Source organism: Apis florea, unplaced genomic scaffold, assembly GCF_048593485.1.
Source record: "Apis florea isolate Af1SG1 unplaced genomic scaffold, ASM4859348v1 contig_2272_pilon, whole genome shotgun sequence".
Taxonomy (NCBI): Eukaryota; Metazoa; Arthropoda; class Insecta; order Hymenoptera; family Apidae; genus Apis; species Apis florea.
The window spans coordinates 6,636,254-6,664,006 of record NW_028256549.1 but is presented as its reverse complement, the minus strand read 5'-3'; the positions used below and the strand labels follow the sequence as shown (position 1 = coordinate 6,664,006).

The 27,753-nt window shown below is 22.8% G+C and overlaps 2 protein-coding genes and 1 long non-coding RNA gene across 4 annotated transcripts; all 3 read right to left on the bottom strand.

The window, feature by feature from the left end:
• Positions 1-847: 847 nt before the first annotated feature.
• Positions 848-17,792, bottom strand: LOC116414787 (transmembrane protein 205). Its single transcript, XM_031917967.2, has 4 exons — positions 17,322-17,792; positions 1,560-1,750; positions 1,300-1,463; positions 848-1,143 (listed from the first exon to the last, which is right to left on the bottom strand). Exons 1-4 carry the CDS (start codon positions 17,594-17,596, stop codon positions 856-858), a joined length of 918 nt encoding a protein of 305 aa, XP_031773827.2. The 5' UTR covers positions 17,597-17,792; the 3' UTR covers positions 848-855.
• LOC147658452 (uncharacterized) lies at positions 13,148-14,521 on the bottom strand. The gene is made up of 2 exons (XR_015290635.1): positions 14,243-14,521; positions 13,148-13,542 (listed from the first exon to the last, which is right to left on the bottom strand). It is a non-coding gene; the product is annotated as an uncharacterized LOC147658452 (long non-coding RNA).
• Positions 17,793-21,155: 3,363 nt separating the features above from the next.
• Cand1 (Cullin-associated and neddylation-dissociated 1) lies at positions 21,156-27,477 on the bottom strand. Of its 2 annotated transcripts, none has more exons than XM_086902904.1 (17): positions 27,173-27,477; positions 26,362-26,531; positions 25,949-26,180; positions 25,541-25,833; positions 25,318-25,480; positions 24,966-25,239; positions 24,326-24,832; positions 23,973-24,256; positions 23,706-23,837; positions 23,454-23,622; positions 23,080-23,368; positions 22,765-22,963; positions 22,435-22,692; positions 22,181-22,369; positions 21,838-22,081; positions 21,624-21,770; positions 21,156-21,545 (listed from the first exon to the last, which is right to left on the bottom strand). In XM_086902904.1, exons 3-17 carry the CDS (start codon positions 26,090-26,092, stop codon positions 21,412-21,414), a joined length of 3,426 nt encoding a protein of 1,141 aa, XP_086759030.1. In that variant the 5' UTR covers positions 26,093-26,180; positions 26,362-26,531; positions 27,173-27,477; the 3' UTR covers positions 21,156-21,411. The 2 variants fall into 2 exon arrangements, with proteins under 2 accessions (XP_086759030.1, XP_003695932.4); XM_003695884.4 differs by having other exon boundaries at positions 25,949-26,162.
• Between the last annotated feature and the right edge of the window lie 276 nt (positions 27,478-27,753).

Sequence of the window (27,753 nt, the reverse complement as noted above, 5' to 3'; positions counted from 1 at the left end):
ACCTATTTAATTAATATAGTTGATGATCTTGCGTTTTCTCCTTTTTCTCAATTTAATTAAGTGCATATATAGCTATGTCAAATAAATTTTTTAAAATATTATTTCTATCAATAATTTATATTAAACTTTGGCAAGACTTATTTTATCTTATTTTCTTCTTCAAGAATATTTCTTTAAATTTCGTATATATTCGTTTAAAAAATAAAGATTAATAGTATATTTTCTCTCTTTCTAAATTGCGTATTTTATTTACTAGTCCTATGATTCATTCATTCTTTAGACAACCAAGTGATTCTCTTACATTTTAATCGGAGGCACACGCACGATCCACAAAACACGCACATTACACTTTTTCAGAGAAAAAAGGAACAAACAAAAAATTAGGTAATCAATGTCAAAAAACTAATCATCTTGCAATTAAACATAAAAATCTTATGTTTATCGCTATTTGTATAACGGTACATTTTTATTATAATTAATGCATCGCGTTAATAATAAATTAACAAGTCATGTTTTTTAGAAGTTCTAAAAATGCTTTCATAAATTATACTGAACACTCATTCTACAGGTATATAGATCAAGTTCAGCTTTTTTATTCTCCATGAATAAAATATGGAGAAACGTATTTTAGAATACTCAATTCATTGTTGATGGGCAAATAATCAGCCTCATGGCTCTTATTTCTTTTAGAGAATACATTTATCTTCATTAAATATCTTCTATAGTCTAGCAGTAAATATTAATAATGAAATCAATTAGCGTTTTTTGCTAATATAATTACATAATATAGTTACTCTATAATTAGAGGATTCTTAATACAGATATATTCAGTAAAATTTATATTTAGTGATGTTTTTAAAGTACGCATAATTTATTAGCTATATAATGGAGGTGTAGCACTGTACATCCCATAGTTAGCATATTTCCCATTGCTATATAAACATGGATGCGTCTAAAAGCTTGATGAATTTTTAAATAGTGAGGACAGTGTTTTAGAGGACCAGGATTATGAACACCAATCTCATTGCCAATACCAGCAGCACGTTCCAAAGTGTTTTTTTGAACTATTAATCGTAGAAGAGGTGGTGTTAAATAGAGTCGTATCAATAACTCCAAGAAGAAAGCACTGGACATACCACCAACCTGAAAATATGTAATTGATTATTAGAAGATATCACTTCATAAAAATTAAATAAAATAAAATGTGTTATATGTTAGAATGAAATATTAAAATTATGTCTTGCATTGTTTAAATTTTATGGAGTTAATTTTTAAATTTTGATTGATTAATTTACCAACCTGAATGGCAATTTCAGTATTCCAAGTATGTATAGGATGATGCTTAACAAAAATAAGAAGTGTGATCAAACTGAGACACGCATTGATAGTGAAATATCTAGGGAACAAGATACGCTGCACTTCTCCAAACGTGTGTCTTGGCAATGCGAAATACAAGGAAAGACCTACATATTTAAAAAGTAATTTTTTAAGTTTCAATGATAAAATTGAAATTGAAATTTTAATTTTTGTTTCTGTTTTTTTTTTTTTAATTTAATTACCTGATATAAAAGTCATCCAAATTTGAGCACCAAGATGCATCACGAAGGAAGCTAGATAAATGAAGGATGTTGCTCTTGATTGAGGATGACCAACGTGCATTCTGTCTTTAGTTGGTACAAGAGCCGATGTAACACATAGTACCGCTGCGATCATAATTACATGAGCCGGTTGTGTTGTATAAAACAAGATTCTATAAAAAAAGAACTTTTATATTAATATTTCATATTAATAATAGCATTAAAAAGTATTATTATAATTTTTAATTTTTTGATATAATTTTTATTACAATATTTATAATATGAAAATAAAATATTAAAATTATATTCATTTTAATATCAAAATTATAGATATATAGAAAAAAATCTTGATTAAATGAATTGTTAAAAAAATTAATAATATATAATTTATTTGAAAGTTTTCAACAATCTTACGTATAGATCAATTATTTTTTCAATTTAATAAATATAATTATGTTCAAAAAATATATTTAAAAATTTTTTTATTGTTATGTTAGGTATTATTTTTTTAAAATCATTTAAAATGTAAAAGATTAATATTTTGATTATTATTGAATAAATAAAAAATAAAATAAAAAAATTATTTGAATTATGTTTTAAAAACTATTTCAATAATTATTTTATTTTATAATATAAGTTTTTATATTCCATATTATTTTTTAAATAATATTGACAGTTTCATGATATTATTCTATATAATTTCTTTTAATACTTTGTTGAAGTAATTAAAAAGATTTGTATGAGTAATTATGTATCGTTTTGAAGGATGCACCATTTACGAGTTAAAGACTTATAATTTCAGAATAACAGTGATCATTAATTATATTCATTGCTATCGTTCGTAGAAATCATCCCATTAATTAAAAGAGCCTCGAATATTCTTAATTGGAAACAACAACTCGTTTATAAGTTAACTACAAGAAACATTTGTATTTGAAATTTTATTACAAACTTTGTGCTAAAATATTTTAATTTTAATTTTCAAATATTATAAATTTTTTACAGAAATTAATATAATATAATTTTAATTTTAATTTTCAAATATTATAAATTTTTTATAGAAATTAATATAATATAATAAATATATTATATTTAATATATTAAATATTAAATATAAAAATATTAAAAATTAGTTTAAAATATAATAATTAAATTATTAAAAATATATTAGTAATTTTTGTATTATATAGATTTATTTTGTATTATAAGATTAATTTTTGAAAATTATTCAAAATTAATTGTAAATAATTATAATCTAATATACACACATACACATACACACACACACACACATATATATATAAAAAGAAAAATTAAAATAAATTAAAAATAATTACAATATTAATATATTAATATATGAATGAAAATATTTTTTTTATAAAAAAAAAAGAGAAGTAAAATATTTTTTTAATATCCTTTTTTTTGAAAAACTATATTCACGAAAAAAATTACAATCAAAAACTTGTTTATTAGTTTATTTACTTTCAAAAAATAAAAGAATAAAAATTCATGAATAATTTAAATGTAAAATTTTTTCTTTAAAAAAAATAACTGATCAAATTTAATTAAAAATCAAAAGACAAAAGAAAAATATACAATAGCCTTATCATCGATACAATTTACATTATTCGTGATCACATTTTATTATTGGAGTCAGATTTAAATCAGACTCATGAAACTTGTGTGATCTCATCACAGTGGTCTCAGGCGCCACATGATGCTAAAATAGTACGATATCTTGCAACAATTTCAGCAAAGAAGAAATTCATTTATCTACTTCTGAATTAAATTGTATCATTCCCTAGTCAAAAAATAATGGAAATTAATAAAAGATATAATCAAGGAAAAAATTAATAAATTAAAAAAGAAAATATTAAAAAAAAATATTAAAAAATCAAACGAAAGGAAGAATTAAAGGAAAGAATTAAATATATTTTACAATTAGCAATTAAATATATAGAAAAATCTAAATGTCTAAATGGTTCTAAAAAATAATAAAAATATTTTTATTTATTTTTTAGTATAAAAATTTACTTTTTAATTTAAAAATATTTGATTAAGATATTTAAGAATGAATTTATTAAAAAATGAATAAAATTTTTTTCATATATTTAAATATTAAATTTTATATTTAAATATACTGAAAAAAGTAAATTAAAATATTAGATCAAAATATTAATATATTTCACAATATTTATATTTATTAGAAGTTTTTCGTTATTTAAATTTATTTTTTAAATCTATTATTTTAAATTTCTTAATTTTATTTAAATATATCTTTGTATTTTTGTATTTTTTTTTTCTTTTTTTTGATAAATTGGAATGAAATGATATAAAATAGATTATGGAATAGCAACTTCAATCTTCCATTAACAGATTATTTTCTTTTTAAACGGGAAAACACGCATACGTGAATGATGAATTTGCTAACTGTTCTTTTTTTAAGATAATACTAAGTGAATGTTGTAATATCTTACGAAATAAAAATCGAAAATATATGGATCAATGAGTGATAAATGGCGTAATCATTTTCAAAAATATTATAATATTAAATGAAAATAAAAATAAAAATAATAAAATAACATAAACAATAATATATATATAAATATATATATATATATATTTGTCGAAGGATAGAAATAGTGTCAGGAGCTTGAGAGCATTCGTTATATATATATATACATATATACATATATATATATATTTGCCGTGTGCCTTCCATATCGATGTAATCAATTCGCACGTAGGCGATAGAAGCGGAAAGTATACCGTTATGCTTAATGTTTTTACTAACGAAATTACAGATTTACCTTTCCAATATCTCTCTGAAATGATACAAACAATCAAAAATTTAATATATTAAGATTTTTTGAATTCTTAAAAGGAATATTTCTCATTAAACAAAATAGTTAAAAACAACTTATTAATTTTGTTAATTTAAATATATCACAAATAGTTTTATAGAATACTTTTAAAATAAATTCCTAATAAATATATTTCTTGTAAATTTCTGAGTAAATTTGAATTGTAAATATAACATTGTAGGATATTTATTAACAATAAATTCTAATTCTAATTTATAATTTTTTTATACTTTTTAATTCAAATATTTTACATTAATATTTATTTCTCTTATCTTTTTTTAGTAAAAATTAATAGAAATATCTATATCTTGATCAAATTTCTTCAACTTTCACTTTTCACAGATAAAAATAATATGGTTATTAATATTTATAATTTTTTATTGTATGACAAACAATTATTAATTATTTTTAATCATAAATAATATTTCTCCATTTTTTATATTTATCCAATAATTTTTTTTATTACGAATAAATTTTATTATAAATAAAATTTGTTACAAATGAGATATAAAATAAATGTTTATATTTTATATTATATTTTTTGTATTACAGGATTTTAAAGAATTTAATCTTTACCCATTTATTATTTTCGTATTATATATAAATTAAATATAGATTAAAATAATTATTTTTTAGAAAATTCTCTAGAAAATTAAAAAAAATATAGCAAATTATTTATAATAAATTATTAATCTGAGAGATACTTAATTATAATTAAATATTTTATAAATTATAATAATTATTATAAATATAATAATTTTTTAACTTGTATAGTTAAATATTTTTTTATAAATAAATATGTAAATATATCGATTCATATATCATTCATTAAAAAAGTATAATTCAGTTAAAAAAATAAATTTGATTTTCGGACATTTCTTATATATTATCTATAAAAAAAAGAAATAATAAAAAAAATAAAATCTGCTTCATATAAAATTATGCAATTTTTATTTATATTTATTTATATGATCAATATGTCCTAGGTATCCTACATAATTTTATTATTTAATAATTTTATTATTATTGTTTTTAAAGATATTAAAAAATGTTTTAAGTAAAAGTTGCTTGATTTGCAGAGGCGTAATGTGATATAATTATTTTTTTGGAAGACATGAAAGTCATATGAAGATCAATTTTATTTTTTAAATAAAATCATATATTTCATAATTTATATAAATAAATAATATAAATAAATATTATAATATAATATAATATAATAAACACATTATTATTTTGTATGATTAAATTATTTATAACTAAAAGTTATTAATTTAGCGGATATTTAATTATTTCATAAAAAACTATTAAATTTTATAATAGCTTTCATTGATATAACTTAATATTTCTTTTTATAGAAAATGTTGAAATATATCGGTTTATATATTGAAAAGTATATGATTCTATTTAAAAAAATAAATAATCGAGTTCCACAAATTTTTAATATTATCTTACTAAAAAAAATTAAGAATAAAACTTTTTTAAAACTATTGAACATTTATTTGAAACATTTCTAATATTATGAAAAATAAACGAAATAAACGAAAGATATAATGTGAATACTCGATATATTGTCGAATTCTGTATTAATTAAAAAAAAAAATGGTTAAAAAATGGTACTACAAAAAGATGAAAGAAATAAATAACTCTTTTATAAAGTAAGTATGTGAAAAATAAGCATCTTTAAAATGAAGAAAACTACCTCGATATTTCTAAAAGAAATTTCGCGTGTTACTTCCTATTAAATTATATTTCTATATAATAGAATCTTATATTCTAATACAAAATTTCAGTTTTGGAATTCTTGGAAAATTTTTATTAAATTTTCTTATAGAATTGGAATTTTAGTTTAATAGCAAAATTTTGTTCAAATTTTATATTTGAATTAAGAAAATATAATCCTAGAAGAGATACATGAAGTTTTTTTGGAATTTGATATACTTGTTTTATTATTTAGTTTGTTTTATATTTTTATATTTTTATTTTGTTTTATATTTACATTTTAAATGCTGCCATGTTATTAGGAGTCATTTTTATCTAATGGAATATGTATAATTTATTATCTATATATCTATATAATTTTATCTTTTATATGGAATATCTTATTTGTTTTTCATTATATTAAAAAATACTTCAGATAAAAGTTGAATAGTTTCAATCAAGTTATATTTTGATTATATTTATTTTTGCATATAAAAGAATGCATAAAGAATTTTAAAGAATTGCAAACTTCATTTTTTTATAGAATCAAATGTTTTTTATGAGTCGATGCAGCTTGATATTCTTTATAAAAAAAAATAGTTAAGTCATATAAATAAAAAAATTATTAGTTACAGGAGATAATCAAATATAATCAGACTTTTATGTAACTTTCAAATTTACCAAGAATTACATCATATTATACTTCTTTCGAAACCATTTAACTTTTTTTTTTATCTGATGTTTTTAATATTTTCAAAAGCAAGCGAGATATATAAAATATATATAATATATAGAAATATGTAGCAAATCACAGAGGATGTAAGAAATGTTTTTTTTTTTTTGTAATCAATATTTAAGAAAATTGATATGAAATTTTATAGAATATCATATTTATCTTGTATTTTATCTGTAATAAAAAATTACAAAAAAAATTCAAACGGAATGCTTAGATGTTAGAAAATGTTAGAAAAACGATCAAAGCGACAATATTTATAGAAAGTTTAATATAATATATAATAAGTAATATAAAGATAGAGTGGTTTGCATGCATCTAAATGGATGTATTTTTATTTTATTATACGTTATGTCTGGGGTTTGCTTTGTCGGTATACATTACATCTTCTACTATTCAGTGGTCGTGGTCATCATTAAAGATGTTGAGTTACTTGATCTTATTTATGAAATTTACAGTTTCTTAAACTGTTATTCTAGATTCTATATGTTTAATATTAATACTCATCGATAAAATATTGGAATAAAATTTAATTCAAACCAAGTTATTCTAATAATGATATTCTTTATTTCCATATAATGTGATAAATAATGTAACAGAATATAACTTTAATAAATTTACATTGTTTTTGATGAGTAATTGTATACTTCATTTGGAAATGAAAATATTGCTGAATATGTTACTTTGAATATCATATGAATTGTAAATAATGAAAGTAGAAACTTACTTTGACAATTTTATCGAATTTCTTTTTTTTTATTGTGAAAGTAACAAAAGAAGATATCGAGTTAATGGAATAAATTTTTTTTTTATCATATTTTGCATATAATACAATAAAAATGAAATAATAATGACTTAGATGATTTAATTAAAAAAAATAAGAGATTTAAAGTATTAAACAAATATTAAAGTGACAATGCAGCAATAAATCTGCAGCGATAAGGCGAAGTAATTAGCAAGTTGCATCACTGTTCCCGTAAGCGTTCAATGAATTCGTTTCAAAGTTGCTAAATATATCTTATAGCGGCAGATATCTCTTAAGAACTTGACATATACAATGTTCCAGAATTAGTAAATGTACATACATAATAAAATAGTAGAATTATTCTATATGTAAACATGTAAGTAAATTAAATAATAAAAAGAATAATATTTTCTTTTATTTGAATCCTTATTTTGAAAAAATTGGAAAATTTTTTTTTTTGGAAAATTTGTAGTAAGTCTTATAAATAATGTCGTTTTAAAAATAAATATAATTTCTATAAAAATAATAATAATAATAATATCTATGTATTTTTTTCTATTTCTATGTACTTTTAATTGATTAATTATTTATTATTATATGGAAGATTATTTTTTATGATTGGTATAAATTTGATTCCTTTGCATAATAAATTTCTTAAAAATTTTTTAAAAACCTGTTTAATGTTAATTTTTTACATTTTTAAAGATTTTACTATTTAAAAAATTTTCTAATAAAAAAAAAAGATTATAAGAATACAATAATTCTAATATATATATTAAAATTAATTAATATATAGTTTTAATTAAGTTTCATACTATTTAATTTTTTATTATCAAAATGGGAAAAAACTTTTTTTAAAAAATTTTTTAATAATAAGCATTTCTTCACAAAAACTATATGTTATTTATTTCATTTTTCCGCTATAAACTATTCTCATAATAATTATTCTAAAAGCTTGCAATAAATAATTTTTTGAAATTATAACTACAAATTAAACATTACTTATGTATAATTTAATTTCTTATTATAACAAGAGCAGAAAAAGAACAGGCAAAATAAATCGAAAGTATAGAATAATATCCTTTCATTTCTTACGTGATGAAGGACATTCTTATACTTCTTACTTGTATTGTAAAAAATTTATTATTTTGTATTATAAAAAAATTAGGAAAATAAATGTGAACTCTCACGCAAGGCTCTGTCTTGTAGCAAGTTTCATTGGAATCCTTATTTGTTATATGTTATCCATTGTTTCTCAAAATTAACAAGAAACTATTTTTGAAATGTATTGGTCGTGTTTTTAGAACCTATATTCTTAAGTTTTTTTTCTTCTCTTTATGATGTCAGTCATTCCTTAGCTGAGGTCCTTAGCATCGTCCGAATGAAAAAAGTATTTGGAGGCACAGTTGAATTTCTTAACAAATGTTTTCAAAAAAATTTTTCTATTTTTAGCTAAAGCATTTTATTTGTCCAGAGAATATTTTAACGTAAGGTAAGGAATGAATGACGTCTAGAGAGAAGAGTTAGAGATAGTGTAATAATTTCTCTAAAAAGTGTGAAGTACATTACAAAATTAAATTTAGTAACAGAAGTACATTTAGAAATTAACAGTTGTTTTCTTATTATTTAATAAAAATAAAAATTAAAAGAGAAAATGAAAAAGTTGTGTGATGATATTATTATAATTAATTCATAATTAAACAAAAAATTGCATGTATGTCGCACGAATTTTCAAAGTCAATTTTTCAAAAATCTCTCTTTGAGCAAAAAAATTCAATTCCTTGTTTTCGACTTATTTTGCACGCAAAATCATTTTCAACCCGGATTGTGTCCATTCCAAGATATATATTTCGTACTTTGAATCGTGGAGCTCGTGCGGTTCGTTGAACAATACATATGTGTTTCACGATGAATGGAACACAAAGCGTGCCCAATTGATCATCATAGGAAACACGTTTACATCACGTTTCAAGCCTTTCAAATTACTCTTATGACGTTTGTGGTTTGCGTCATTTGTCTCGAAACTGGTTGATACAGAAATCACTTCCTATTTGCTCGACATTCTTTATGTCATATCTCGTAATTTTGAAATCACGTTTTTGTGATTTATTAATCGATCACGTAATTAAATGTTTTGTATGTCAATAATCAATAACATTGAATTGTTTGTATTCCGAAATAATGGAAAATATTATTATTCACGTGTGTTTAAATTTTTTTTTTTATTAATATTCGTTAATTTTTTTTGCGCAGATTATTTTTTATTATCCATTTTGATGTGGGAAAGGTGCTTGACCATCAAAGGAGTGCCCGAAACGGAAAGCCATGTTCGTGACTTGAACATGTATTTGATTTACAAAGAAATGGCTAAATAATGCAGAAATAACCTTCAAACAGTGCTCGTTTATTAACGGGTAATGTAGATATATTTTACAATATAAATTTATTAAATTATTAAATTATAAAATAAAATTCGATATTTTAATTAATAAAAAAGATTTTGTTACAATGAATATATTGCTCAAAGGAAATGATTACAGATTTTGTTCAACGTATAAGATTTATAAAAATGTGGAATATTGAACAAATCTTATCATGAGGTCAAAAGGGTTAAGTGAGGTATGTTATCAGGTTTTTTTCTTAAATAAATTGTTTTTCTTTGGAAAAGAATTATATGTGTTATATATGAAGCTTAATGTGTTAGATAAATTACATGTAATATTTATGCGTACATATATACATACGTAGATATTGGAAAGTCATGTAATCCTGTTGAAATTCCAAGAATCATATTATACTTGACTGCTACTCGGGTCAAGAATCTCTTCTTTCATTGAAAATTTTTGCACGTTTTATATATGCGTTTAGAATAACTGTTAACAAATTTATCCATAATTTTCTATTACTCGGTTATGTTAATTAAAATTCTAATTTCTATTTCTTTTTTGAAAATAAAATGTTTTAATTACAATTAACATAATTTATTTTACAAAATTTTACAAAATTAAGGTCATCATATTCTTTGAAACTTCCAATTAAAAAATTCCATCGGTATTTAATTGAGAAATTTTTAATATGAATATTAATTAAATTGAAAAATATTTTCAAATATGAAGGGATAACAATGATAACGATTTATCAATAAAACTGTGTAGACAGTACTGATAAGAACCGTCTGCGACAAGTTTCATCCCGCATGTTTCATGATTACATCAATCATTTAAGATCATTGCACGGTGCGCCAACATCAACTCTCTCTCACATCAATTATTTACAACTGGATTCGAGGTCGAGCAAAGGCGTTTTTATTTCACCCCATAGTTTTCTCTCTCTCTCTCTCTCTCTATATATATATATATAAATAGTTTATTTCCTTGTTTCGATGTTACTTTCAATGAACGTGAAATTTTCCTTTCAGAAATGTATCAAGCATTATTGAAATAAAAGAGGACAAAGAGAAACAAGCAGGTCAGTCAAATTCTGAATGAGCTATATTTATATTATCTCAACTATTTGATTTATATTTTTTTGCAATATTAGACTAAAGATGAATGAGATTGAAATTGACATTCAATATATTAGAATCGTATAAACATCTAAAAACTTAACGAGCCATTGATTTAATTGATATTTGAATATGTTTTTCTAACCAGTCAATTAAGATTCTTATCCTATATAAATATATAAATTATAAATTCTAATTAATTTTATACATGTTAATATATGTTAATATATTCATGGGATATTTTTATTGGAAGATCAATAAAACAAGATGAAAACAAATATTGGTATACAAAAATTTCATTTGAGATTTATTTATTAAATTATAAACAGTTTAAGTTCACGTTAAATAAAATGTCCGTCTCCATCTTGCCTCATTTAACGCAAACTTAAATAAACTTTTATAAACTTAATAAATATATCTTAATCGAAATTTTTGTATACCAATTTTTGTTTTAATTTCTATATAAATCGATCCTCCTAATGAAATGCATTAACATCTTGCATAAAGTATAATCAAAGCTCAACACTGATATTCGAATAAGCGATATCTAACCAGTTAATTAAGGTTTTTTTAACCGTGATATAACTATGTCCAATTATTTCTTCCTTTTCCAGGTGAGAGAGGAAGGGACTATCCAGTTGCGAAAGGGAACTGAATCGACGTAATTCGATGCGTGAACAGGCAAACGTTTCAGCCAACGAGCTGTCCGCTCGTATTCTAAAGCAGAAGACTGCAGGTATAGAATACGGCTGGCATTATGAGCTAGTTATCAAGAGGCAAGCGGGAAACGTGCGAGATGGCACGCAACCCATCGCTCGGATTGCACGCGCGCGCTAACTTGCATACATGCACCGGCTTTGCAATTTCACCTTCCTGATTTAAACGTTGATCAAACAATACCCCCTTACTCTGTACGCCTATATTGAAATCGACGGCGGCGCCCGCCCGCTCTCTATATAACTGAGTAAGTAAGTACTTCAATTTCATGGGACAAGTGGGAGTTGTGTTATCGAACTAAGCATTCCGTATGCATTTGGAAACTCGAATGGTAGCTAAAGATTTACTCTAAGATTTTGAATCATTATTATAACATTTTTGTGTTCTCGAAAACCTTGTGAGTATTTAAAATTTTTTAAACCATTCGAGAACTTTAAAATTTCTAACATTTTCTAGAATAATTTCTAAAAAAATATCGATTATTTGAAGACTTCAAACATTTTTAGTGCTTAAAAATTCTGAAAAATCCAATCCAAGTTGGAAACTCTAAAAAATTATGCAACTTAAGAATTTTTAAGAAAAAGTATTTGAGAGTGTACTCTACAATTTTTTAAAACTCAAAAATTAAATGATTTAAAAAATTTAAAATTTTAAAAAACATTAAAATTTTAAATTTCAGTATTTGAACTCTCTAAAATTTCGAAAATTTAAAAATCCAAATATATATCGAACATTTGTGAACTCTAAACTTTTGAATATTTGAAAATTCTAAAAAAAATTGAATGACTTTATGGGACTTTAAATTCCATTACTTAAAAATTTCTAGTATTCGAAAGACTCGAGAATTCGAATAATTGACTATTCCATTAAAAGTCTTTAAAAATTCAAATTTTTTTAAACTTGTCAAATTTTTCAAATAACTTCTAATACACATATAAAATATCTAAATAGTCATTTGATTTCACTTAACTTCGTTTCCTTCAAATGTGTGTTTAGCACATTATCTGCAAGAATTTCTCTTTTTTTTTTTCTGCAAATATAGCATTTTATCTTATACAGGTCAAAATCAAAGCATATATTTAAACCTCAATGTAAATTGATAAGATTAAATTGTTTCTAAATAGATATACGATTCTGCTTTTTATAACTTCTTTTTAACAAATTGAAAAAAAGAAAGACCCTATTACGCTTCATAGAATTTACACAACGAACATAGTAACGATTATTTTCCCAAATAGAATATCGTATCGTAGTTAACAAATATTGACAAAGTCTCTTTTTTCGCAATAACTCAAAGTCACGATGTTTATATTATATTAATTTATTTTATGGATTCTAGTTTAAATGCAAAAATTTGGAACATGTATTCGCGTAGGCATATGATATTATTGATAAACGATTTTGATTGACGATTTCAATATATGAACGATATGATTGTTGTTATTGCAATGTCACTTTCATCTCTTCTAAATTTCATGATGTGTCTCTTGACCAAGCGCCAGACTAAGCGTTTGAAGCCAGATGCGCCTTGGGGATTACCGCCATTAAAATTCTTGGACAACTACCTGCTTTTTCTTTTGAAACTGCAATCCGTCCGTCAAAAAAAATTTTAGTGACTTGAGAGTTTCATGAATAATTCCGGTCACTTTGGAATTTTCTGCCTTCATAGTAGTATATATTTTTTCGTGAATCAGTGTCGTCTGTGATCAATAACAAATTAAAGCATCGACAAGATGCATTATGATTGATGCATAATTTTATCTTTTTTTGATAATTTTATTATATATATTGAATTGAATTATTTCTTTGAACAATAAGGATTTATATTGATATTTAAAAAATATAATAATAGATTTTTTTATTCATCACACATAACCTAACCAAAAAAAAAATAGAAAAAAATTTATATTCTTTTATATGGAACATTATAAAAATATATAATTATGATTCTTTTATTCCTAATACTTATATATCTGAATATATATCTAAAAATATTGTTGAAAAAAAAAAACACTATGAAAAAAAAAATATTGTACAGAATGCACAATTAATACTTTAAATATACTAATAGATTTATCAACAATTCAAAAATCAAATTGTTTTAAATGATCCACAAAGTAAACGTAAAAAGATAAGAAATTATGCGAATTAAAATTTTCCGACAAGTATAGGTTTTACTATTATAGATTATAATATAATATAATATTTTCAACTGTTATGAACAACATATTGTTTTATAATATTACAATCAAAATATAGATATAATTATAATAGATATAATATAATAGATGAAATTATAATAGATAAATATAATAGATGTTATTAGATAACTTCAAAATTTTTTTCTAAATTTTATATAAATAATCTACAAATATGGATTTGGCTACTATCTACTTTTACCTCATTTAAAACCTCGTTAATCTTTATTGTCATTCATAATCAATTTATACACTGTCATTCAAATTTTTCTCGGAAGATAAAAAGAGCTGACACAAAATAAGATAAAAAAAGAAGTTAAGAAGTAAAAAAAACGCTGAGTAAATCCTTGGATTAATTTTCTAGTTTTTCGAAAGTGACATGGAGAAAGTAGTGCTATGTTTCGTAATGCGTTAAAATATAATTGCGTTTTTTTGTCTCTTGGAAACTGTATTTTTGATTTTGAAAACCAGCCAAAATATTAAGATATTTCGTATGTTTAAAGATTCTGAAAATAATTTTTGCAAAATTCATTCAACTTCAATGAAATTATATGAATTTGCAAGTTATAATAATCAGTTATTTAGTGACTCTGATAGAATGTTGTATATATTATATGATGTTATTCTATTAAATTTACACTTCTTATATAATTATTACGATCCATATTACGCATATTTCACGCGTGCAACGAATGTATGTTTATGTGTCATTTGTTTTATTTTTACGCATGCGCGAAACATTATATTCCATACAGAGTTAGCGCGCACATGCTGAATTCAATGTTAGAAACATAATTATTATCTATTATTACCAATTTTAATCGGAATGCACTTTAAACAAAAACAATATTTAAAATGGTAATATGTGTATTTATAAAGATATAAATATGCATGTTTATATGAACAATAAATATGTAATCAATTACACGAGTTTAGGAGAGAAACGATAGAAGGTTGAAAGAACATCTCTTGTATTTAAATTTATTATAGACATATTTGTCAATGCATTCGTGTTAAATATTTAAAAAAATTTTAAAAGTCAATGATATACATAACACATATGTATATTATTACATAATTATAAGATAATAGATTAATAAACAATTATAAGATATAAATTAAAATAGTATGTATACAAGTATGTATACATATGTATATAGTATGTATACAAAAAAATGATAATTCAGATTAATTTTATCCGATCGTGAAAAGTTAAATATTCAAAGTAAACATTTTTAATTAAAATTTTATTTTATTTTAATTGAAGTTATTACACATTTATCGCATAATATATTGATAAAAAATTATATCAGTTTCCACTTATTTTATGATAATTAATATTTAATATTAATTAAAGTATCTAATAAAATTGTGAATAATCATAAAGGTAATTGTAATCTATTTGTATAATATATAATATGATAAATATGATAAAATATATATATTATATATTATTGTATATACACAATAAAAAATATATTTTTTTACATTAGAAAATTTCATTATAATTTAAAGGATTATGAGATTATATATGTATATATAATAAATGATAAGATTATATATAATAAAGATATCTACGAAAATTAATTTTCTGTAATTTTAATATTAGGAAATTGAAAGGAAGAAATTTATCATCTATAGGTAAATAGAATATGCATATATTTGTTATATATTAAATTAAATTTGTTTTTATTATAGTTTATGTATAAATGAATATCATTAATATATTTGAATATGAAATCGCGTAGCATTTTAAGTTCCGTTTTACAGAACCTTTTTTTTTTTTTCATTGTTGCAACGATAATATTAATTGAGCCTTGAATTATTAAATGGAATTATGTTGCACTATCTTTTTCCCCCTTGTCCTTTCTCTATTCCTAAGGATCTTGAGAAATGCACTGAGCTATTGCAATATATTTTTTAAATAAATGTAATATATTGTTCAAAATATTCAAATAATTTTAATTTTTAATTAATTTTTAATTTAGAAAATTATTAATTAGAATTATTCAATGAAAAAAATTTAACACATAAATAAAATTACATATATATTTTTAATATTCTCAAAAATATGAATATTAAAATTTAAAATTAAAATTTAAGGAAACAATAAAAAAACTATTATTTAATCTTTTGTCATTATCATATCCATAATCTTTTTTTATTCAAATTTAAACTTTTTATTTTTTTTATTATATATGTATTTTTTATTATATATTTTGATATTAAATATTTTAAAAAGTGAAAAAAGAAAATATAAATTTGTAATGATCACGTGATGTTTAAATTAATTCTATGAAAAATGGATATGAAATATATTTTATTATCTCAAATTACAGTAAAATGGCGCTATAATTTTGATCAATATCAAAGAAGTAAATAAAAAATATTTTGATTTATCTAACGCGATAACGATTATAATTATCTGTATTTCAAAAATGAAGATTTAACTTTCTAATCGTTGATACATATAACTATAATTCATTAGTAATTATAAATAATTACTTGAAACCTTTATGATTGGTAGTGAAAAAAGAGAAAAATCTATTTCGTTATATATAAAATAATTATCATTTATCAGTTACTTATGTAATTTTAATTATTATCTGTCAAATTAATATTAAATAAAATTTTGATTTATGTTTCATGCTTCAACAAAGTGTCATAGTGACTTATCAAATACTTTAATAAATTATAACATTATTTTCTTATATTATTCAATTTTATTAATTAAATAATAAATAATAATAAGTAAATAAAAATATTATATTAATTAAAATGAAATGACATGAAATTTAAAATTTGCTAAATAAAAATATCATTTAATATATTGTTTAAAAAAGATATTACATTGCTAATAAGTTAAGTTAAATATGAAAACTGCTAAAACAAAATATGTTTTGAGAAAAAAAAAAGATAAAATTCCATATATAATAATATTAAATGACTTATAATAATAATATATATAATAATATTAAATAATTTAATTATAAATATAATGCTAACTTTCACTTAAAAAAATATATTTACACAAATTTCATTGAAATAAAATTTTATGTTACATATTTTATTCATTGAGCTAATTACATTTTGTATTAAATAATTAATACAAATACTTTTTATTGCTATGTAAATCACAGATAAAAAAATAAAATAAATCGGCAAAAAACATTCATAAACAATTATGTTTAATCTATCAAATATTTACTATTACTTTAATATAATATAATTACTTTAATTAATATAATTAAAAAGACAATTAAATAAAAAAAATAACTTACTTGAAAATTTTAGTCTGTTGTATTGCTTCATAGTATTTCGACAAAGCTTTCAAAAGTGAACTGTAGTTTATGGTGCTGGCCCTCAAGATGTCATCAGCTAATTCTGGTATGAAGACCGTCTGATTTTTTCGTTGTTTAATGATCTCCAATTCTTTGGTGACTAAATCATCATGTAACTTTATATATTTCTCTTTTGTTTTTTGAAGCTTGTTCTGATTATTGTATACCACAACCGGCTCGTTACTTTCGGTACCGATCAACGTACGTACACACATGGTTCTTCGTTTAGTAACCGTTTGTTGAAATCGAGCGTAATAAAAAGAAAGTATATTATGTTTCAAAATATGCCGAATCGTTTATACCAATTATGCATAAGAATGTTATTAAATTTTATACAATGTTTCAGAAGCAATTTGGAAATCGCGACACGTACCGACGCGAACACAAACTTATGCTATCGCACAGTGCGCCGCTCCGTGGAAATAACCCCGTTTTATACTCCCCCACCAAAGATCGACGATCGACCAATCACGAGATCATATAATCGAAAGGATTTACTATTCGAGAAATTTATGATGGATGAATTCAGTGATCTATGAAAATTTGATTCAATTATAATTATTATATCAAAAAAAAAAAAGTAAGAAATTATTTTTTATATTTCATATTACATATTAATTCTATTTTTAGAATTTTATAGAATTAATTTTCAATTTTGTTATATTACAATATATATTCTAGTTTTTTGTAGCATTGTATTGTTGATTTTATTAATTAATTGAAAATCAATTATATACTTAAAATGATAACGATTTAAAAAAAAAATGATTAAATATTTTTTGGTTTTTACAAATATTTAATAAATTTAATATAATATAATAATTTCTTCAAAGTGTATCAAAAGCATTCGCAGTTCGATTAATTTCAATCAATCGATGTAAATAAAAGAATACATTTTACATTTTCTTTTTAAATGATTTCTTTTCTATTTGTACTATTTCATATTTATTTTTAATATATTGAAATTAAGAAATTAAATTGAATATACCATTCTAATTTGATAACGAAATGCAAAAGACAAGATCCATTGAATTTAATTATGATTTATCGATAAAATCTTAATTTATAACATAAGATTATATTTTTAATATAAAATTTTATTAATAGAAATAATATAGATTACAATATTCAATGGAAAATTTCAATATATATATATTTATTCTAATATTTTCTTTTTTAGATCATCTATCTATCAAACAATATTTAACATTCAATATTTATCATTTAAACACTACTTCAGATTTAGTCATTTCATATCGTTATCTGTTAATATCGATATTTTTATCCTTCATACATTTATTATGAACATTATTGAATATTCAATTATATGATTATTAGTATTCAAAATCTGTTTCATTATTATAATTATATGATATTATGATGATATAATTCCATATAAATTCATAAGATTAATTCAGGAATTTTTAATTTTTTATTATTTCCAAGAAAGAAAGAGATATATTATTTAAATGTAAAAATTATAAAGAAGAACAAAAAATTGTGGTTGTGGAAAAAGAAGAGGAAATGAACAGGCCGGATGGCACATTTCGACTATGCACTAACGTTATCCGGCAATTGCTATTTTTTACTCACTTGATTTCAAATGAAGGGGTACCATCAAACAACACGATGATGAAAGATATTCGAGTAATAGGCATATTTTCAAGCTGCCCTTTCATCAATGACACTCGCGTGAAAGTATAATTTTAAAATCTAGGAATAACACACATAAAGCTATTGTGATACATCAATTGAAATGAGAGATTAACATTTTTTTTTCATAAATAAAAATTAATTTTAATTAATAAATCATTCATTTTTTATTATTTCGTAATCTTTTCTATGATCCTTATAATAGATTATACACAATATTAATTATATTTATTTAAATAAAATTATAATTTTATGAAAATTTTAATTTTTTTATTCAGAAAAATTGAAATATTTTAGAAATTCAACAATTCAGTACGATACATAATCTAATAAATAGGATAATGACAAATATTTTATTTCGAGATAAAACATGAATATATAAGGAAAAAATTATTTAATATAAAATATTCATTTCATATGGAAAATAAAAAGATAATTGATAACTAGGACCAGTTTGATTGATCAGTGGATGGTACGTGACCTGTAGCATCGCACCCTAGGCATCGTTAGCCAAGTTAAAAGCAATTTAGAATAAATGTGTACGTGATTTCTTGCAACGCTAGAAATTTTGGTATCCTACGATTCAGAGAAACTTTTATATATACACGTTACAATTCTCACGTATCAAATATTTGATTCAATATCAATTTCTAATAATAAGTTGCATAATTGCTTCTTTCTTACTAATTTTCTTTTCTTTATTATAACTAATTTCTTGTCAATCATTACTTAAATAGATATTAATTATCCATATTATTAAATATTATGTAATTGATTCATTGTATATAAGTAAAAAAATTTCTTGTAACAATATTATTTTCTATTCCATTTATTATCTATTTATTAAATTAAAATTTTTTATGATTAAGAAATAAATGAAGATTTTCGAATAGAAAATATAATTCAATTTTTTAAATAAGTGAATCAGTAGATGATTGCGAAATTTATGCATGAGTTCACAAGAAAAATAAATCTGTAATTTTATGGTAAATAATTTAATCAATTGTATAACGCGCTTCATCTTACAATCATCATATGATATATAGCAATATACTTAAAATTATTAATTAATTAATTATTAATTAGTTCATTAGATCATGTACGTAATATGTTTCTTAAAAATAAATTTAAAATACTCGATTTCATTAAAAATAAAATGAGTCTAAAAAAAATAGAAAATTAAATAGAACAAATAATTATGAAAAATTGTAATAAAAAATTTCATTTCAAAAAATGAAAAAAATTATAAAAAATTTTAAAGATAGATTATTTATTTATTATCAATATAGTTTCTTATTTTTATATAATTTATTTATTGAAGTATATTCTATCATATACTTCTGAAATAATCTAATGAAAATATTGATGAATATTGAATATATCAATGATATATCATTATTCATAAATCACGAATTCTATAAATTCAAATTACTTTTAAAATACATTTTATATATAAACAATATTAAAAATAAAAATCTATAAAAAATTCTAAAATTAAATCTAAATTCTAAAAGTAAATCTTAAAAAGAAATTTTAACAGTAAAAGGAGGATTGCTATGAATGAGGAAAAACGTAAAATACATTTGAAATGCTATTTAAATAGGAAAGCTTTAATTATTGAATGATTATTCTAGCTAATAACCGATTTTAATGATAAAATAATCGAGTTACAATTGCAAGATTAAAAGCTATCGATTACAAAATATTTGACAAAGTACCACTAATACTCCTTAATCTCTATTTATGTTTGCCTCGCATTAATTATTCATATAAAATATTTTTGATTTTTTTATTATATGAAATACATTTTTAAATATTAATTGAAAATATTTTAGTTATAGTTCAATTTATAAATGAATGTTTATTTGGAAAGAAAATAGAAAATAGCCTTGCTAATAAATTTATTGATGAATCATATAAATAGGTCATCAGATGGAACACATATGAGAAAATCAATATTATTCAAAAATGTTTTATCGATTTGTACACTTAAAAAAATATTTAAACATCTATAAACGTTCTTATTATAAATTATGATATATTTTTTATTATAAATTATAATAAATATAATCTGAAACAAAAAATTCTTTTATAATATATTGTAAAATTAATTAAGTCAAATTAAAATCATATTTTTGGTATTATTTATTATTAAAAAAAAGATTAATCTGTCATTGTAAGATGCTTACAATTGGCAAATTTATTTTATAATTTATACATGGCGTATTACATGAAATCACATTCATTTCGAACTACAGTTCAGATCGAAGATAATAATGAAAAAATAACGTATAGAAATAAACTATGAATAATATGATTGTGGATGCTTAGCTAACAGCGATCTATGTAAAATACAAAAAGTAAAGTCATAGACATTTTAGCTCTGATCCATCACATTGGTTTCATTTACATTACTACCAGTACAATCTTTTTGGATTACTTCGAAAAGTGGTTGAAGTTCAGGTGTTGATTTGATCTGTGTTACAAATTCGCTTAATGATGGATTTTTATCTGAAATAGAAGAAAAAAAATTTATAAATTAAATAATGAAATTTATCTTGATTTGTAAGAGACTTTTATATTTTTCACCAGCATCTGGAATAGTTAACAATGCTGCTACAGCTCTTAATGCCGAGCGTTTAAGTTCATCTTGTTTTTCATATTCTTGTTTTACAGAATTTGCTTTTACTTTCATTGTACAAGTACTTTTCAATGGTTCAACTAACCGTTCCAACCCTATATATAATCAAATGTGTTATTAATAAATAACAATTAACTAACACAATTTATATTGTATACTTACTCTGTAAAACTGCTGTAGGGCATAATTGAGCGAGTCTTGCAGTCATTAAATAAGTTAACATCTTAATATCATAATGATCTCTGAGACCATTTTCTACATGATTTAAGAATTCAAAAACATCAAGACGATCGAGACAGGAATCGAGTAATGTATACATGCATTCAAATGCTGCTTTTCTAAGATCTAAACCATCATCTACTGTATGTTTGAATGGACCCATTTCAACTTCTCTTATTAATTCTTTCTATATTTAAATTATTTGTTATATGTAAAATATTTTTTTAAATAAATAATTTCATAAAAAATCATATTTTAATATTATTACATAAGTTATCTCGAATACCTTTATTTTAGTTTCAGCATAAAGATGTGGTAACACAGAATCTAATAAATCTCTTATGAGCATTGGTTTATTATGAGCTGCTGAATTAAATGCAACTAAAGCCACTCTTCTCACATTTAAATCAGGATCTTCTAAAGCAACTAAGAAATTATCCATACATTGTTTTAACATAACATCAATTTGTTGTGGCTGTAAAGAATTTCATAAAAAATTAAATAATTTATTTTAATATATAAGATTAATGTATGAGATACCTGATCAGAAATAGTGAATTTAACAGCAGTAACAGTAGTAGTTCTCAAAAGTGCAGAGGTTGATTTTAATGATTCTTGTAATCTTGGTAACAAAGTAGCGGGATCAATCAAAGTAAGTTTTCCTAAACACTCAGCTACAACATTACGAGTACCTTCTTCTGTGCATTCGCAATGCCTATACAAAAGCATCCAGATTGAAGGCACAAAGTTTTGCAAATGAGATACACCGGATGGACTAGCAGATTGACATGTAATAATCTATAATTCATTTAATTTTTAAAATATTTTGTTTTCAATAAAAATAAACTTAAAATATTTAATAAAGTTTACCTCTTTTAATGAATGTAACAGAAGATATTGACGTTTTGGTTGTGCTTCAATTTCTTTTAATATGAATGGTAAATATTTTGGAAGATTACCGACTGCTATATTACCTAATGTATAACTAGCTGCTGATTTTACTTCTTCTGAATGAGAAGAAAATGAATTTAAAATAATATGTTTCAAAGAACTTATTCCACTCAAATCCCTAAGTAAAAATATAATAATATATAATTTTTATTAATATTATTAATAATTATTATTATTAAATTTTTTTTATAAATAACATAAAATATTCAAATTGATATAATAAAATATGCTTACACATGTCTGCCTATTTCACCAATAACTAATAATGCAAAAATATGCTGTGCATCACTCTGAGGATTTTGAACATCTTTTAAAAATTGTTCTACCACTGCTTGAGCTTCTTGATGCCATGTGATTGTTAATGCTGCTGCACATTTTGCAAGAGAATGATAAGCTTGCTTATGAAGTACAGATTGACTGACTGGAGCTAATAACATTGAGAGCAATTCTCTATAACCAAGACCTGGTATATCTGCTTGTACTAATGCTTGGAAAAATTCCAACATCGAATTCAAAGCCACTCCTAACACATTAAACAAAATTGATTATTAATATTTTTATTATATTTTATTATATAAATACTTTTTTAATGATTAAATATATATTACCTTGTAGAAGTGGAGATTTTACTAAAACTAATATTTCTGGAAGGATATTATCAGAAACTCGCGTAAGAGCGACTGGATGTAATTTTGCTATGGTGGTGAGGAGATTAAGCGTTAATTGTGCAATATGTAAATCAGTTTCATTTAATAACGCTGGTAATTCTGTAGTCACCTAATAAGATTTCATTATAATTTCAATAAATTATTTCATTTAATTGATTAAAAAAAGTATCAATCATTATATTTTTTTATTACCTTATCCAATAAATCTGCATGAAGAGTAGAGCTATAATTTCGGACTAACGTATCCAAAAGTGGAAGAGAACATAATTTTAAAGCTCGTTGATTTTTTCTTAGAAAAGATCCAAGAATTGGAATTGCTTCTTCCTATAAAAAAATGTAATAAAATTAAACAAATAAAAATCTTATAAATCCTATAAAAAATGTAGTAAAATTAAACAAATGAAAGAGTATTGTTTTAAAATATTTATTAATATTTATTATCAATTATAATTTATGTACCATAATTTGATTAAGATCTACTCTTAAAGGAGATGCTGCTATACATGTTAAAGCTTTTACTGTCGTAAGTCGAGTAATTTCATTACGGAGTCTGTCCAGAAATATAGGAAGGCATATATGCAATTCATCGAACAAAGTATCTCCGAAATGTGCGAGAATTTGACCCATACAAGCAATTGCTCTTTCTTTTACTTCTTGATCAATGTCTGCTGTTCTCAATCTCATTAATGTGCACCGATATATTTCTCCAGATAATGATGTAAAATCAAAATAACATGTTTTATCTAAAATAAAATTTAAAGATTTTAATTTTTTTTAATAAAATTTATTAATAAATAATTTTTTTAACTTACCATGTGGTCTGATTACTTGTACAAGTTGTTGTAATACCAACAATGCTTCTGCTGTAATTTTATAAAACGGATCTCCCACAGCTGTTATAATTGGAGGTGCTAAGACTGCCATATGAGCATGAAAGACTTCCGGTTGATGAGTTATTAATAAAGTATGTACAAATGCCAATGTATCGATCTTCATATTTGATGAAGAGTTTTTATCCCCCAAAGAATATTGTATACCAGGTATTAATGCTGGTATGTGATTACTCAAAGCACCGGGTAATACAAGAACTAATTCTTTTAATAATGAAAAACAATCTTGTCTCGTTTTAATACTCTTTTCTTTCATTTGACGATGAACAGCTTTCACGATTAATGGAACTTGTTGTTGTAATAATGCAATAGGTCCATCGTCATCTTCCATTGCATCAGGATCAAGAGGCACTCCGGTAGCTGGTCTTGTTTGTCTTAGAAGTGCAATGTATGCGTGAAAAATATCAGACTTTACATTTTCCTCTCTTTCTATAAAAATATATATATAATCTATCTTTAGATCTAATTATCTATCAAGAAGATCTAATTAATTTATCAAGAATTAAAAATATATTGAATTTACTACTAAACTATTTTATTATATGATATTATAAAAAAATACCTTTAAATCTTAAAATCAAAGCTGGAGAAACAATCTTATAAAGTTCAGGAAGAAGTTCCCGTCTACTAGATACAACAGCTTCAAGACATTTTGCAGCTGCTCTACGAACTTTCCAGCTCATGTCATCATCATCTGAATATTCATCTTCTGCATCTTCTTCTCCATCTTCTTCTACTTCCATCATAACATCTTCTCCATCAGACATATCGTTCATATCATCATCATAATTATAATTTGGATCATATGTGATATAAACCAAACAAATTTCTATAATCTAATAAAAAATTTTTTTATTCTAAATAATTCCAAAGAATTCAAGATATTAAAGATTTATTTATGAAAGTTTACTCACTTTATTTATATGCGGAGTGATTTCTTTGGGACATCTGTATACAAATGATTCAAATGCTTGCAAACAATATTCTCTCAATTCATCATCATCTTCATTACTATATTGTACAATTAATGGCATAACTTTTTCTATTTGTTCTCCAAATCTGTGTCCTGCTTGACGACTAAAATTTGATAATAAAAATAAAAATTGTATAAAAAAATTTTTCATAAAAAATACTTACCAAATAGAAGCAATGCATTGTATATAAGTACGTATTACATTTTTTGCTGTTTGTGTATAAAGACCTTCAAGTAAATGATCTACAAGTTTATTATACAAATAATTATTGCTCGAAGTTAGAAGATGACTCAGTGCTATTATAGTACGCTTTCGAACTGCTTGACGAGGAGAAGAAAGTTGCGGTAGTAATGCAGCCAAAATGGTGGAATGAAACGTAATTAATAAAGCACCAAAACGAGACAATAAGTCAGCCATAATATCAAGTGCCTCAAGTTGTACAGATACATCCTCCTGCTATAATATAGAATTATTTTTTTTTTTATCTTGATGAATATATAATATAATTCTTTGAATGTACAATTTTACTGATAACTTCAAAATATGTTATTAATTTGAAAATATTAATTACTTTTTCTATAGCACTACTTAGTCGACCAGTTATTCGTTTACAAACATTTGCAACAAGTGCACTGGATCCCAAAGGAAGTTCAGATATTACAGTTTTCAAACCAATACTGGAAATATCTCTTAATTGTTCTTTATCCGATACCATGTTAATACATAGGGCATCTACAATAGTTTCCACCTGGTACTCCTTTACCTTATTGACTAGTGGGCCCAAACTGAAATCGGACACGTTTCTGTAATCGTGTCCAAATACAAAGAAAATCTTGCAAACATAATACGCGTTTTGAACATATAAGCAAATATATATACTTAATTTTTAAAGGAAAATATTTTTAATATTCAAAAATAATATACAATACTATTATAAATTTTAAACAAAAAAAATGTATGATTTTAATCTAGACATTACTATACCATTTTACAGCAAGATTTTGTACTTCTCCATTTTTATCTTCCAATAGTTTTAAAAGCATTTTCACAACTTTACGTTCTGAATCATCATCCAATTTAATATTGTCTTTCTGGAGTTCACTCATTAAATCATTAGTTGCCATAAATCTAAAATCCTTGTCAGTGGATGTCATCTAAGTCATAATAAAATATGTATATAAAAATAAAATATAAAATTATAATAAAAATTTTGAAATTAAAATTATTATAAAAGAAATAAAAAAAAATGATATCTTGTATAACAATAAAATACAGCAATATGCATGCATGCACGTACGCGCGCGCGCGCACGATGCGCACAACGCACGCACACATACACACATATTATAATTAATAAAGAAAATAAAATTATTAAATTAATAATAATACACAATGTTTAGATATAAAGACTAATAATCATCATAAGTGCATAAAATTTCGAATTATTTACATAAAAAATTAAAATAATAAATTATAATATCTTTGTGACAGATGCAAACACCTTTGTTTCTTGCTGACAATGAATTTATGAATGTCTACATAATTCATAATAATGCACATAATTCATAATAAAATTTTGAAAGAATTAATAAAGATTAAATATAACATTATTATTTATATTAGAAATTATTAAAAAGTTTCTACAAAAATAATTAAATATTTTTTTAAACAATAAATGGAGGTTATGTAGAATTTAATATTATTGTCATATCAAGTATAATATATTTTTCAACTTTATTTCAAAATAAACAATGAAAAAATTATTAGTATATATTTAAAAAGATATATTACATACCTTTTCTAGCAGGTTTGCAATTTGATAAGAAACACTAGCCATGGTTGAAAACTTTTTTACAGCCGGTTACAGTTGTCGTTTCAATATTCTATGTTATAATGAAACGAAAAGAAAAAAAAATTACGAAGTTCTGTCGAAGCAGACGACACTGAATTCGATTTTATTTATTTGATAAAAAATCGCGTCAGAAACTGTATTTTAATGAAATTTCACTGTCGGCAGCATTTCAATACTGCGAATCTTTACCGCAACTTGGACTGCTAAAATTTTGATGGTAATTGCGTTCCTAAACTCAACAGAATAATAACCGCGGAATGAAACATCGGAATATAGTTACGATTGGTTGATTTCTTCCTTATGTGTTTAACTTTACTTAAATTAAATTTTTTTTACTATATTTTTTTTACAAAATTTAAAAAGTTATTTGATTTATTTGATTAATAATATATATCGATAAAATATTTAATACAAAAAAATAATTTACAAATAATTTAGAGAAAATTCATTTTATTAGAATAAAAAACAAATATTTATTTCATATTTGCTAATAATAATTTTATTTAAACACATTACAAAAATTC